The 15,000-nt window shown below is 37.6% G+C and overlaps 1 protein-coding gene across 1 annotated transcript in view; it reads left to right on the top strand.

Annotated features, from left to right (window-relative positions):
- Positions 1-15,000, top strand: part of LOC122808698 (alpha-2-macroglobulin-like protein 1) — a 488,551-nt gene that overhangs the window by 336,899 nt on the left and 136,652 nt on the right. The window contains exon 21 of the mRNA XM_044079684.1: positions 8,404-8,525. Coding sequence (XP_043935619.1) covers positions 8,404-8,525 — 122 coding nt within the window. The remainder of the gene's footprint in view (positions 1-8,403; positions 8,526-15,000) is intronic.

Below are 15,000 nucleotides of genomic sequence, written 5' to 3'. Positions count from 1 at the left end.
GACAAGGCGGAGCTCTGCAAGTCATTCTGATTCATAGTTCCTCAGCTCTGTCCTGTTCTCTGGCTAATACGGTCATAAGGACATTCAAATCGCAGGCATGTTGACCCAGTAGTGCCTTTAATCTACGGTGCCAAGCTTCCACGCTATTTTGGGTGCGAGGCAAGAACAGTGCATTTAAGTCATTAACATTCCAGAATGACACTGGAAATAAGGGTGGAGATTGGGAAGATCCTGTAGTTCTAGTGCAAAACTTCCGTAACTTGCCTAGAACATACCAATCGGAGAAGTACTGCAATAAAGATTTCCCTTCTGCAGGAAACATGTCCTTAACGTCCATAAAACATGACAGCACATCATTTTCGGGTACAAATGCTAATGCTACCAGACACTTAACATGCAGTTGGAAATGCATATTAGTATTATACAAGTGTGAAAGACCCATCTGCTGCACTTTCCTCCAAATATTCTGCCCAAAGTGAAACCGGCATCTCTTGGACACAACACCTTGTAAATTTATATTCACACTTCTTTTTGCCGCAATTTCAAAGTCACTTAAAACGTACTTTGGGTGAAATTTGAATCCTTCCTCATCTAGCAAGTTTAGAACACAATACCATATAAAGTTATAGGATTTTAGTGGTTTTTCATCATTAGGCAGAACAGTAATGGTACACTTTTATGGAAATCACCATAATGTACCAGTCCATGAAAGCTGTATAACTGACAGCCCTTACAGAAATATGTGCCATCTACCAGCCAAATCATAACAGTGCTAAGATCAAACAGGTTTTGATGTGTACTAAAGACAACAACAGTTGTATCTGTAGTGCTATCAGACATAGTTTTACTTATGAAAGGGCCAGACTTCATAGGATAATCAGAGATCTTTATATCATTTATGCTACACAGCTTATCTGCTTTAACATTCTTTCTTCGAACTCTACCTACATGCTGAATAAGAGCTTTACATGTGGGGAGGCTTGGTGTTATGTCAGCAGATGTTGGCGCTAATACATTGTCGACTACAATACAAGGGTTATCACGGGACACTTTAGAACATACTCTTATCTCATCACACACACCCTATACTTCTCTGTCTTACTTGGATCACCTCCATGTGTGTGTTGCACGGTTTTCAACAATTTCTCACCATCCAGAACACTTACAGTGATGGCTCTGCCTCTGCACTTCAGGGATTGTTTCCACTTGCAGCACCAGTACATCTTTTCTTGCACTACCTTTTCCCAATTCATAACATAACCATCCAGTATAAGAACATGCCTGCCCTTTTGTGAGCTGAAAGTGTGATACACGGCTCCTAAAGTCCCTGGAGCAGTTACAGACGTGTTATCCATTGTATCCATTGTTTTTTTTTTTGCAAGTAAGCACTGAAACCAACGTTCGATATTTCAAGCACTGAAACCAATGTTCGATATTTCAAATTTCGCTGTTTTTTTACACAATATTTTAAGGGTTCGTGTTTATAGTCTCGAGATACTGAAGATATATATATATATATATATATATATATTTTTTTTTTTTTCTAACATAAGTTCAATGAGGTATTTTTTGTAGAGAAAAAGGGTCTATATTACATAAGTTGAAAACTCTGTTAACTGAATGGCACTTACATCAAAAATGCCATTTATCGACCTGTTCATAGTGAGATTGCAGTACAGTGTAAATTGGAATATTTGCCCTTTCCTCACTGTAGTGTGATCTCAGAGTTGGTATATATAATTAACAGAGGGTGTTGGGGGCACAGTCCCCCACAAGAGTGAATTTGATTAATGATATTTTTGATGTAAGTGCCACTCGGTTAACAGACTTTTTGATTATGTAATATAGACCCAAGAAAAAAGTAGATTTCTAAATAAACAAGTGAAGGATGGTTAATTATAAAAGAGAACATGAGTGAGCCAGCACCATTCTTTGAAGTACTTAGCCTGAAAAATGGAAAGGATAAGAAAAGGATGATACAGTGAAAAGTTTTTCAGGTAGCTAATAATCCAGCAAACAGCTTTTATATTAATGCTAGGTTTTTGTCACAGACATCCTTTGTATACTTGAACATCCCTCCCTTTAGGAGGACATGAAACACTTTATATTTGAATAACTTTGCAAAGGAAAAAAAGAGCCATGAGAATATTGAGGTCCATGTGAAAGCCTTGCTCATTATCATAGAAGTGAACATATTTATTATGATATATTTTTACAACAACGGTAAATGCATTTTTCTTGGAGTTTGAATGTAATAGGTGTGACAAATATGTAAGAGATGTCTTAAAGGATTGAGACAGTATTGTGCTTGTGAACAGAGACAGCATGTTGTATTACTCAGAATGTAATAGACTGAATGTATAGCAGGGGTATAGCTCTAAGTATGAATCTCTGTCAATAAATAAGGAACAATGTCAATTTTGCTGTTTTTTTCCAGTGGATGGGAGTTTGGGTAAGAGATGATTTATACCTTCTATCATTATTGTGGTATGTAATCTTGATGAGAGTCAGGGTAGAATGTAAAGGATTTATTTTGGGCTAGAGAAAGACTTGAAATATTTTGTCAAAGTTAGGCTGATAACTGTTGGGAAATGATCTCATCTCTCTTGATGATAATGTTATAAAATTGTTAAAGTAAAAGTAAAGTAAAGCTCCTTCTTTCTGCCACAAAAAAATTAATTTAATTTTAGACCAATTCTTAAATTGCTGAGATTAGTAACTCTTCTTGTGGAAAAAAAATGCAACTTATGAGGCTTATGGTTGTGCCATAATTTATTTCTATCCAGATTGGATTTTACAGGTTAAAATACAAAAGAAAAATGACTCATATTTGACTGGAGCTTTAAGACTTTATTTTGCAGTGATAAAATAATATTAATGGTGGCACACTTGTACACTTGTTAGTGCTCCAGCTTCATAATGCTTAGTTTTCTAGTAAACTAACATTATGTTTGCCTTCATTGTGCCATTCCCTTGTGATTCTGTTTTCACATGGACTTTTATTGAGGTTTCAAGTTTCCTATTAAATCTAAAGGCATGACAATAAGTGAAGTGGTGAACATCCATATTAGCTGTAACTCTTTTCCCCACATACGTATGAGCAGTAAGCGTGGAATGTAGTGCAGTCACATGCAGGACTGCCTCCATGCTTTATGACCATTAGTTGTTGAGATAAGTTCTGGTTCCTTCTGTTTTCCTTACTGAAAAAAAGGTTATTACCTGTAGATGAAGGAATGAATAAATGAACAATATATTAAATAAGTGCCGCAGTGTAATATCACTATGCTTGTGATAACACTCTGGAGCTTAGTCTGTGTAGATACTTTCGTAGAGAAAAATGCAGTCATTTTAAATAAGTCTGTGGAAGTTTAGGAGTGTTCATTCTGAAGGTTACAGTGACTGGATGATTCCTCACTCAGTGATTATAGCAGCATTTGGATTTATGTAACTGCTGAGTCCTGCTGTTCAGCTGAAGATAAAATCACCTACTATACATGCATTACTTTTATATAACTTGCAAATTATTGGAATGGAAGTGTCAGGGTGGGTGAATGTAGGAGAAGGTCTTTGCAAAACATACTGTAATTAATTTTCATTTCATATCTCCACAACTACTGATGTATCTCAGTGGTCACTGTGGCTTGCAAATGAGAAAATAACTCCATTGTATGTCTTACAGGTAATACGATACCATCAGCAATATTACTGCCTTGTATGAAGAAGGTGAAAGATCAGTAATAAAGATAATGCATGATAACCGATGATAAATGATGAGATGAATGACCTAAGTTTTAGCAGCAGTTATGAAATGCAGTAAAGTCAGACTGGTTGGAGGAAATCCTGGATCAATTCGCGGACTCTTGTTTTTGATGCTTCTCAGTTGGTACGCCTTATCATAATCACAGAGTGAGATTGAATACGGAATGTCGAGGCATAGTTATGAGGAATAGTGAAGGAGACAGAGTGTGTAAAGTCATGGACAGAAAAGCTATGTCATGATAATGCAGTTGTGGTGGTTAGATGCATACGTGTGGTAGAATTCCATGCTTTGAGCAGATGTGTGGTTGATAAGGACTGATGTATAAACTGAGCACTCTGTAGAATGTGATGTAGAAAGAAACTTGCAGAAGCAGGTAATTAGCTGAGATGTACTATCTGGGAATGCAGATTCTAACTTGGATGATTATGGCCATATAGGCCAGTAATAAGAGGTTAGATGTTGTTACTTTCTTGTGTGTATAGCTGATGGACTTCTAGTGGCTTTATATAAGGTACACAACTTCAATATTCAGTATTAGTGTTAGGACAGGTCCGGTACTGTAGAAACAAATCAAATAGAAAAAAAAAAACAACCATGAACACCTTAAAGATACATTTAATAAGGTCAATAGTTGACAAATACTTCATATACAGTTCTGTAAATTCCAATATATGTAATACATGCCTGAGGAAGCCTGCTAAGGTGAAAGTGTACTGCTATTGCACTAGCATGGTTTGCAATTTTATATGTGGTTTGGAATTTTATACCTCTGTCTGCCTTCCTGGATTTTATTTTACATATCTTGCCAACCTTGGCGCTCACTAAATGTATTTTTAAACTGCTCATGGTTCAGGGCACTGGCTGTTTATTCGATTTGGATTATATATGGTGAGAGGAAGAAAAGACTGTGATCTGGCAAAAGAGATACTTGACAGTTTGGGATCCATGAAAACATTTTATTTATTTATTATTTATTTATTGCAGTTTGATTACCAGGGAGGACCACTGGGCTTGGGGCCTGTTTTCAGTGGAGGCCCGGGGAGAAAAGCTCCAAAAGGAAACAGCAGTTTAAAAGTTAAAAGTTTCTTCTTGTCTTTTTTGTTCTTCATATATACACTTAATTTCTCAATAAATATATATGGAGGCTGGCTCAGTAATCCATTCTGCCCCTGCCACAATAGGTCTCAATGGTGGTCTCTGTGGATTTTTATGTATTTTAGGAAGGCATTTGAGGTACCACAGAATATTGCAGTCATAGATACTTTTCTGTATGTCTGTGAAAAAGATATATTGGAATATATACAGAACAATAGAAAAAGGCCCTTCAATATTACAAAGGAAGAGAGACAGGCTCTAAAAGAATTAAAGGGAAATAAGAGTCTAACAATTAGACCTGCTGACAAAGGGGGAGGTGTGGTCTTAATGGACAGTGATAAATATATAGAGGAAGTATCAATCCTACTACAGGATGTTTCCTCGTATAAAGAAATAAACCACTGTGACCCAGAGAAGATCAAAATGAAGATGAGGCTGCACACAGAAGAAATGAAAGAAAGAGGTCAAATATCAGTTGAGCTATGTAATTATCTGCAGGTGGAGTTTCCATTGACTCCAGCATTCAAATGCCTTCCTAAAATACATAAAAATCCACAGAGACCACCATTGAGACCTATTGTGGCAGGGGCAGGATGGATTACTGAGCCAGCCTCTATATATGTGGAGAACCATATCAAGAAAGAGTTAGTAAAAGCATCAGTGGTTCTGAAAGATACAGAAGCATTTATTGAGAAATTAAGTGTATATATGAAGAACAAAAAAGACAAGAAGAAACACTTAGTGGTCTGTATGGATATCAAGAGTTTATTTACAAGCATTCCCAATGACTATGGCATAGCCGCATTAAGAGAATTCATGTTGAATAAAGGAGATTATGAAGAAAATAAAATCACAGTTATATGTGAGCTAATGAAGTTGGTACTAGAGAACAATGACTTCATTTTCAACAGTAAACTCTACATACAACTATGTGGTGTGGCAATGGGTACACCATGCGCCAACAGCTATGCTAACATAGTGTTGGCGCAATGGGAAGACAGATTCATTTATCAAAATAACCCTTGGAATAAATGCCTAAAGATATACCAGAGATTTGTGGATGATATTTATATTTTATGGGAAGGTGATGTCATGGAGCTCAACAATTTCCATAGATATTTAGAGAACAGCACCAACTTACTGGAGTTTACTATTTTGAGTAATGAAAGTCAAATGGACTTTTTGGATGTGAGAATACTACAAGATGAAGAAGGAAACATAGAAACCAGCCTATTTAAAAAAGAATGTTGGAAGAACAATATACTACCAAGGAACAGCATGCATCCAAAATATACATACAGAAATGTTATGAGAGGTCAATTCCTTAGAACATCTAGGATACATTCAAATGATGTAACCCTTGACAGAGCTATGAATGATATGTCTGGACACTTGGAGGCGAGAGGATACAGAGAGGAAGAGATTGTGAGAATGAGACACAATGTGCTGTTGGAAAGAGAAACGAGAGGTAAGCCATACCTGAAAGGTAAACAAGATAGTGCACCTTCAAGAAACAATAGGAATGAACAAAGAGAAGTTAAAATGATTCTCACACATACAACAGATACTAAGGGGATATGATATGTAATATTATTAGAAGGAACTGGAAGATACTATTGTCAAGTGAAGAATGCAAAGAAGTGGTTGGAGAGATACCTAAGTTTGGTTACAGGAATGCAAGTAATCTGAAAAATAGGTTATGCAAAGAAGACTACTTAGTACCATGTGTCAACTCTGATAGAAGAGGGACATTTCCATGTAGAAGGTGTACTATGTGCAGGTATATATGTACAGAGAACAGTTTTGAGCATCTCATTACCAAAAAGAAATACACCTGCAGTTTCTATGCTGATTGTAACACAAAAAACATAGTATATTTGGCCACATGTTCATTATGTGACCATTTCTATGTGGGAAAGATATTAAGACAATTTAAGGAGAGACTATCCAAACATATAAGTGACATCAGACTCAAAGATTATAAGAATCCTCTGGCCAAACATGTCAGGGACAATGAAGGACATAATTTCAAGTTCAGAGTGCTTAGAATTGTTCTAACCTCAGAAAGGGGAGGTGATAACAACAGACTAGAGCAGGAAGAAATGTATTGGATTGGAAAACTACAAGCTCATAGAAGATCGGGAATAAACACTACATTTCCCATGAAACCTGTGCTCAAGAGGCGTGGTTTGAGAAGATGTATGTGATGTGACATAATCCGTTATCTAGCACTCTATTGGTAGAGAGCAATTTTTAAACAGGCACTAACTGCACAGTACACATGGATCTGATGACGGGTTATTGAGGAGACCCGAAAGCGCTTATCCTTTGTCCTGTTTTTTATTTTTGTTTTATTTTTAAGTTATTGTTCGATGTGAATAAATACTTGATGGTTTTAATGCATGCAGTTGCGTCTATGGTAACGAAGGTGAACTACACTTGCTGATATTCAAGTAGAGCTGATTATATACGCTGTGCTTGGGAAGACAATACATTTGAAATATTTTGGCTGCTCAACCAAGTGTCTTGCTGAGCTTTTTTGCATGTGGAGTACAATCGAAAGCAAGCACCTGTAGGTGTTACAACAAACAAACAAACTTTTGTGTTGAGAAGTGGTAGTGGAACAAATCTGCCCTGGCCGTGGTCTCAGTGCTGCCTGTTGTTGCATTCATACTCTATTTTTTCAGCAGTGCACTCCTGTTTGGTTCTTGTTTTATCGTGTTTGGATTTATTTCAATTTATAAATATGTTATTGATCAAAGAAGAAGTCATTGCTCATGCAAAGAAAGAATGTTCAAAGTACTGAAGTTTAAATTTCTTAATTTCAAATCTTTAATATCACAGCCAGAGACCTTCCTTCCTGCTATAGTTCAAGTATTTAAATTACTACATCTTAATGAAGACAAGTGGCAAGAAAATCATAAGTATCATCAACATTTGTTATTTTCATGAATAAGATTAGCTATAGTTAAGGTGATTATAAATGCTTTTAAAAGATGGCTAAAGTTGAGAAAAATAACATTAAAATATATTAGAAACAAAGAGGACCATCCCAACAGCAGTTCTTTTAGCAGTTGAAAAATCCTGAGGAAAACAACAGCTTGTGTTTGGCAATGTTGGCAATGTAAGTCTATCAGCAACGTTTTGAGGCTATTGCATGAAATCTATGAATAATCCAGCTATATATAGTGCAGGTATAAAGTTCTTCCAAATTTCCTTGCTAACAATGCAATTGTCTATCATCTTTTGGTACAGAAGGTTCCATAATCTTACATCTCATTTTAGAAAATATGTATAATTGAAAAGCACAATCTTGACAAAATATTTACATCACACCTAAGGGATCAAATTGCACTAAACTGTGCATCATTGCAATTGAATCAAGATGTTTTCTGCATTCACCCTCCAGGAAAATTAAATAATTGTAAGGAACAGTTAAGCAATAGTTCTGAGAGTGTTACATCAATCAAACCATGACTGGAATATTTTGACTCATTGATGAAAAGTGACAGTACCTGGTTTGTTCATACACTTGTATCATTTTGCAGGTGTGACAAATTTCACCATCACTGCTGAAGCTATACAGACAAAACAATTGTGTAACGGATCAGTTCCAGTGGTACCGCATGAGGGCAGTTCTGACACTGTGATCAAGTCACTCACAGTGGAGGTAAGTTTTTATTCCACTATTTAATAGAATTTTAGCTTAGAAATAAAGATAAAACTTATAGACTGTTTTATTTTTCATATATCTAAAAGTTGCAAATGACATCTCTTTTTGTCTACATCTGTGTTTTTATTATAACTATTGTTGTGTCTTGTATTGTATCTTGTATTCTATCAGTACAATATATTTGAGGTTGAAAAAGACAACAGCCATCTTCCAAACATAAAACAAAAGTACTGTGAAAGAATAATGTATACAATGATTATTCTAAGCAGTCTGATCTGTGGTACATCTTGAGAGAGGTGTAAAAATAATAAAAAATTAATATATAAATATATTACTAATTAGTTCATATGTCAACAACACAGAAGAAGCATTTATAACACTAGCATAGCAAATAAAACATGCAGTTAGCATTCATAAAATACGGTAGTTCTTATATCATTCTGAAAATGCTAGATATACTAACTTGAGATCTGATGCCTAATTTCGGCTTTTCACGGTTAGCGGTCACCAAAGCAGATCATCTGTCTGCACATGATTGGCAGTAGAGTTTTACAGTGTCGAGTTGCCAGCATGGCACCCAACCTTCCACAGGAGGCATACACACCCATACACTCACACCTAGGACCAATTTAAAGTGTCCAATCCACATACTGCATGTCTTTGGGACATTGGAGGAAACCGGGGCACCCAGAGGAAACCTATGCAACCACAGGGAGGACATGCAGACTCCACACAGAAGGCACCCCAGCCAAGAATTGAACCAGAGAACTTCTTGCTGTGAGGTGGCAATGCTAACCGCTGCACCACCGTGACTGCCCTATCTGATGCCTAATTTCTAATGAACTGTAATGTCCATGAAAGCTTTCATGAAAATATATTTTCTGAGAAGATCTACATTTGCAAATTGTTAGTAATTTTAAGATACTAAAGTAAAGAGTTCCATAAAGTGGATGTCACATGGGCAAGAATACTTACCTTCTGAGGTTCTTTTATCAGCTCATTAAGAAGTGCAGCAGGGGAAAACAGGTATTTAAGTAAACATATAGCATGCTATGCAAAAATGGGCATGTTAAATGCATAATATGAAAGATGTAAATGTTTAGCTATTATTGATATTAACATCTTGCTCCCTGTAGACATTCAAGTATTTTACAATTTGTTTTTGTTGAGCACAGTTCCTTGAATACAAAAATGACATGTGCCTGAATCCTAGATCCCTGGACACAGAGAGTCAAAGGCCATCTCATCAAAGTGCTGGTATAATGTGCAGACTTACATTTTCATTGTGTATGCACAGTACACCAAATCTGGGATGTATAGCCAGCCCACTATGGTGGTACACCGGGTAGGTTTGCTAGTAAGTAAGCTCTCTGTGACCATCAAACATATATGAGAATCTTTCTCTACCATTTCTGAAGCATTCACTGAGGGGTAGGAGAGGCCACAGATGAAATCAAACGTTTATTTATTTAGCCTGTCTACCAGGATAATACACCAATCACTATAGACCATTTGCAGGAACAGCCTGGGTGAAAGTGCTAAAGTTAAAATATATTAACAAGGGGAAAGGAAACATCTTATATATTAGCATTCTTTGCTTAGGATATACTGCTAACAATTTACAACAGTCTGTGTGTTCTGTTTTCATATGTATGCTTGAATATAGCCAAAGTATGACTGAACAGTGCCGTAATGGGGGCATAGTAGCCTTATGCCCAGGTATGTAGGAGGCAATGTCCCAGGTAAAGCTGAATGTATTTATATCCTCTTAGATTCAGTGTAACTCATGAATAACATCTCACCCTTATCCCCATACTTTAATGACATCTCCCTGAAATCCCAAAGATTTTCCCACAATGTGTTTAAGGACTAATTCATTTTTTCCATTTATTTGACATTTGTTAGCAAAAAATTCTCGCAAGACAAGAATCCCTTTTCAGCAGAGGCCTATGGAGAAAAGCTACAGAATACAAAATGTTTTTAAATGTATTTATAAAAAATATAATGAAGGCATAACAATTTGATTTAAATTAACAATCAATGTAGGTTTGAGAGGAAAACCATAACAATATAATTACCACCTCAGGTCTCCCCTGAAAAGAAAGCATTAGCAGAGTATGACTAACCCAGTCAACAAAGGAACAAATAAAGACAAAAATAAATAAAAAATATTTTGTATCAAAGGCTTTGTTGCCACAATAAAGAAAAGCAAGGATACCAGGGATACCAAGGATCTTTGTCTTACTCCATTGCAAACTGCAGTGGAGCTGATATGTGCACTCAAAGTTTATCCATTTTAGGTAACTAATAATAAGAGCCTCTAGCATATCAACTAAAGGAACTCAGAAACTCTACTCCTCTAATTATTTACACAAGTACTTTTATCTTGGGTTTTCAATCTCTTATCACTATTCAGTTAAAAGAAAACATTTGGGTTGCTTCTGTTATACAGATATTCTATTATTCTATGAGCAATAAAATGTCAGTAGATTTACTATCACAATGCAGAATGAAGGTTTAGCAAACATGGGAATGCCAAACGTTAGATGGCCAATTTCCATACTGCCAACCTTCAATTCTGTGAGGCTCCTGTTCAGCAAATGCCACTGTGCATTCACTCAAACATGGACGATGTTTCATGTTGAGATTGCGGGACAGTGCAGATCAGGAGATTTACCCTTTTTCACACTGTAGTGTGATCTCAGAGTTGGAATATATAAGTGTAAGGGGTGTGGGGTCACAGCCCCTCACAGGAGGGTGCAAGGGAGGCAACATTACTGTCAGCACTTTGCAGTATACATCTAATACGTACATAGTGCTGCAAAGGGGAAAATGGACCTCAGATATCGAATTCGACTTCACCTCAGTTATGTTGTCGATATTCAAACCTAATTAATGTTCCGCACATAGAACATGTAAACCGCATTTTTGAATAGTTTACGTTCTGATGTTCGATGTTTTAATAGTAAACAATGTCAATATAAGATTGACATATGTGTGCCTTTTTTCTCCAAAACTGCATTGATTACTGTGGATGCTTTTAGTCAATATGTGCTGTAGTCATAGTTTTCATTCTTCCTGCAATATCATATAATCCATATTACAAATGGCTATTGGCCTGTACAATGACACCTTAACCTTGGGAACATTTCATTTAAAAATATCCCTGTTTATGTGTGTCAACGTAGGACTGATAAACACTGGTATTCCTACACTAATCTAGAGATGTCCAGCAAACCTTCCTCTTTCTCCAGATGGGTGTAGATTTTGGCTAGGAAGATACTGGTCTCTGGATTTCTTTTCAAGAAATAAGGAAAGTAAGACTTTCCTGGTCTTCCAGAATAAAAATATTTAAAGGAAGCTTAACAAGAGCTTAGGGTGCCTTAAGGTGCACTTCATTCCCTATTGCATGGTTACATATGTCACATATGCATCCAGAGAGCCTACTGGATAACTTCCATGCCATATAGTCCCTCCGCTGCAACTGGAAGAATGCTGTGTTTAGAATAAGCTGTGCCTTAACTATACTTCCTGATGTTGTATGTCCTAACTACACTTCCTGATGTTGTATGTCCTAACTACACTTCCTGATGTTGTATATCCTAACTACTCTTGATGATGTTGTATATCCTAACTACACTTGCTGATGTTGTATGGTCTAACTACTCTTCCTGATGTTGTATGGTCTAACTACACTTCCTGATGTTGTATATCCTAACTGCACTTCCTGATGTTGTATGTCCTAACTACACTTCCTGATGTGGTATATCCTAACTACACTTCCTGATGTTGTATGTCCTAACTACACTTCCTGATGTTGTATATCCTAACTACATTTCCTGATGTTGTATATCCTAAATACACTTCTTGATGTTTTATGTCCAAACTACACTTCCTGATGTTGTATATCCTAACTACACTTCCTGATGTTGTATATCCTAACTACACTTCCTGATGTTGTATGTCCTAAATGATATATTGTCTTTGTAGACACAACCAGGTAATTACAGCACATTTTTTAAAATTTTGTCTCAGCTTTTCTTTTGAGTAAGTTTCAGATGTGAAAATTTAATAGACATCACATTTCCTCCCTGCCTTTTTTCCATTTTTCTGCTAATGTGATTTATACAATATTGAAAATACTCAGGTTGGTGTGGTGTTTGTTTTATGAGATTTGTCAATGCTATCTTCAATCTCAAATGATAATACCCCCTTAGGAGTATCTCAATGAAGTAATAATGCAGAGTATTTCAACTGATCAAGTTTTCTTACTAGTTTCCAAACTGCTGGCATGAATGATTTATAGGTTCATAGCTTCATAGGTTGGTACTGGGCTATCTGTCCAAAGGCATATATTAGCCCAGCCACATTGTGCAGTATTCACCTCCCCTTTAGTAGTTCCCTAGACCCTTGTACTAGCAGCTAGTACCCTTGGCCCCTATCCAGTAGTGCTGTCTGTGTGATCCCCAGTGTGAACTTTCTGTTACCCATCCACTCATCAAGGTTCCTCTTGAAGAGTGATAGTGAGGGGGCTCTGTGTATGTAGATCAGGACCCTGTTCCATAGTTAGGGAAGTCTTTGCAAAGGGAATCTATCCCTCCAGCATGTTCTATTCATTGTTGTGTTGAGGTTTATATACCTAGAGCGTGTAGCTCGAGTAGATTTGGTTTTGCTAAGATGGAGCATGTTCAACAATTCTGGGTTGGACATGGCTCTTTACGTTAGACAAAGATCACCTCTGAGAAGGCGGTATGCAACAGAGAACAGTTTTAGCTTTTTCAATTGTGCTGCATAGAGCAACTGTTTGAGGCCAGTAATCCTCTTGGTTAGGTACCTCTGTGGTCTCTCCAGCTGCTGGAGATGTCTAGCCAGGTACATTCCAATTGGTGTATTGTACTCAATAATGGGTCTGATGAGGGAAGAGTAGAGGGGCACCATTACATCCTTAGATCTTGATGCGAACCCTTTCGTGATCAGATGGGTCACATAGAAGGATTTTCTAATCACTTTGGCAACATGGTTATCAAAGGAAAGCTGACTATCTACTTGGGTCCCTTGATCCCTTATTTCTTCTTCAGATTTCAGGGGATTACCTCCTATGTTGTAGTTTGCGGGTACTCTGTTTTTTCCAAAGGGGATTACTATGCATTTTTTTGCATTTAGCTTGAGACCATGGCTTTGACACCATGCATCAGTCTCATTTAGGCCCTTCTGGAGGATCTCCATGTCAACCAAAGACTCTATTATAGCACCCAGTTTGCAGTTGTCTGCAAACTTTGTCAGCCACAGCCCTTCCATGCTTGCCTATACTTCTGAGAAGTATATGCCAAGCAGGAGGGGCCCCAGGACAAAGCCCTGAGGCACACTGCTCATTACTGGTCTGGATTTGGACATAGATCCCGCTACTCTTACTTTATGGTATCTGTCTGAGAGCCAGTTTGTGATCCATCTTGTGATGTAAGGGTTTATGCCCAGGCTGGTGAGCTTATCAATAATACCTGACTGGGGAATGGTGTCAAATGCTTTAGCAAGGTCAAGGTAAGCCATGTGTACCTCCTTTCCCTTATCTATAGCCTGAGTAACTGTCTCAAAGAAATTTACCAGGTTCAGGAGGCATGATCTGCCCTTGACGAAGCAGAACTGTGTGGGGTCCAGCGACTGAAGGTTCCCAGTCTCTCCATTTATGAGTTCCATAATGATTCACTCCATAGCCTTACAGATCAGACTGGTCAGGCTCATTGGTCAATAGTTCCCAGGGTCAGTTGTGGCCCCACCCTTGTGTAGTGGGACCACCGTTGCCGTGTGACATTCTATGGGCACATATCCTGTGGAGAGGCTGAGACTGAACAGGGTATTAAGATGCGGGGTTAATTCCTTTTGGAGCTCACGTATGACACAGTCCGGGACACCAGCTGGTCCCATGGAGGCAGTGTTTTTAGCTTTAGATAGAGCCTTGTTAACCAATGTATTAGTAATAATTGGACTTACACAATCCCCTGGAATGGTAATAGGCCCTGTAGGTGGTGGTGGGGGCGGGGGGGATTTGCAGTGAACCTGTCAGCCAAGATGTTGGCAATGTCAGAAGGGTCAGTGTATTTTGTTCCATTTTGTACTAGTTCAGAACAGACGAGCATTGCCATTTAGGTTTTTGATGTAGCCATAGAAGGCCTTATGGTTATCCTTGGCATCCTTGGCAACTTTCTTTTCAAAATTAGCTTTAGTTGACTTGATGAGGGCCCTCAATTTCTTACTAATGCTGATCAGGGATGATTTTTCTACTTGAGATTTGGCCTTTATTTGTATAAGTCTCCTCCTTTTATTGTAAAGTTTGCTTATGGCCGGGGGCCACCAGACTGGTTTCTTCTTGCCTGAGGAAGGAGTCTTGGTTTTATTTGCGATAGCATGGTCCACGCAATCCTGAAGATGCATCTAGAGTGCCTTGGTGTAGGATTTTGCATCCTGGATATCATTA

This window comes from Protopterus annectens, chromosome 8.part0 (genome assembly GCF_019279795.1).
Source record: "Protopterus annectens isolate FY-2018-M chromosome 8.part0, PAN1.0, whole genome shotgun sequence".
Lineage (NCBI taxonomy): Eukaryota > Metazoa > Chordata > Ceratodontiformes > Protopteridae > Protopterus > Protopterus annectens.
Note: the sequence above shows the minus strand (reverse complement) of the source record. Positions and strands in the feature narration are given on the sequence as shown.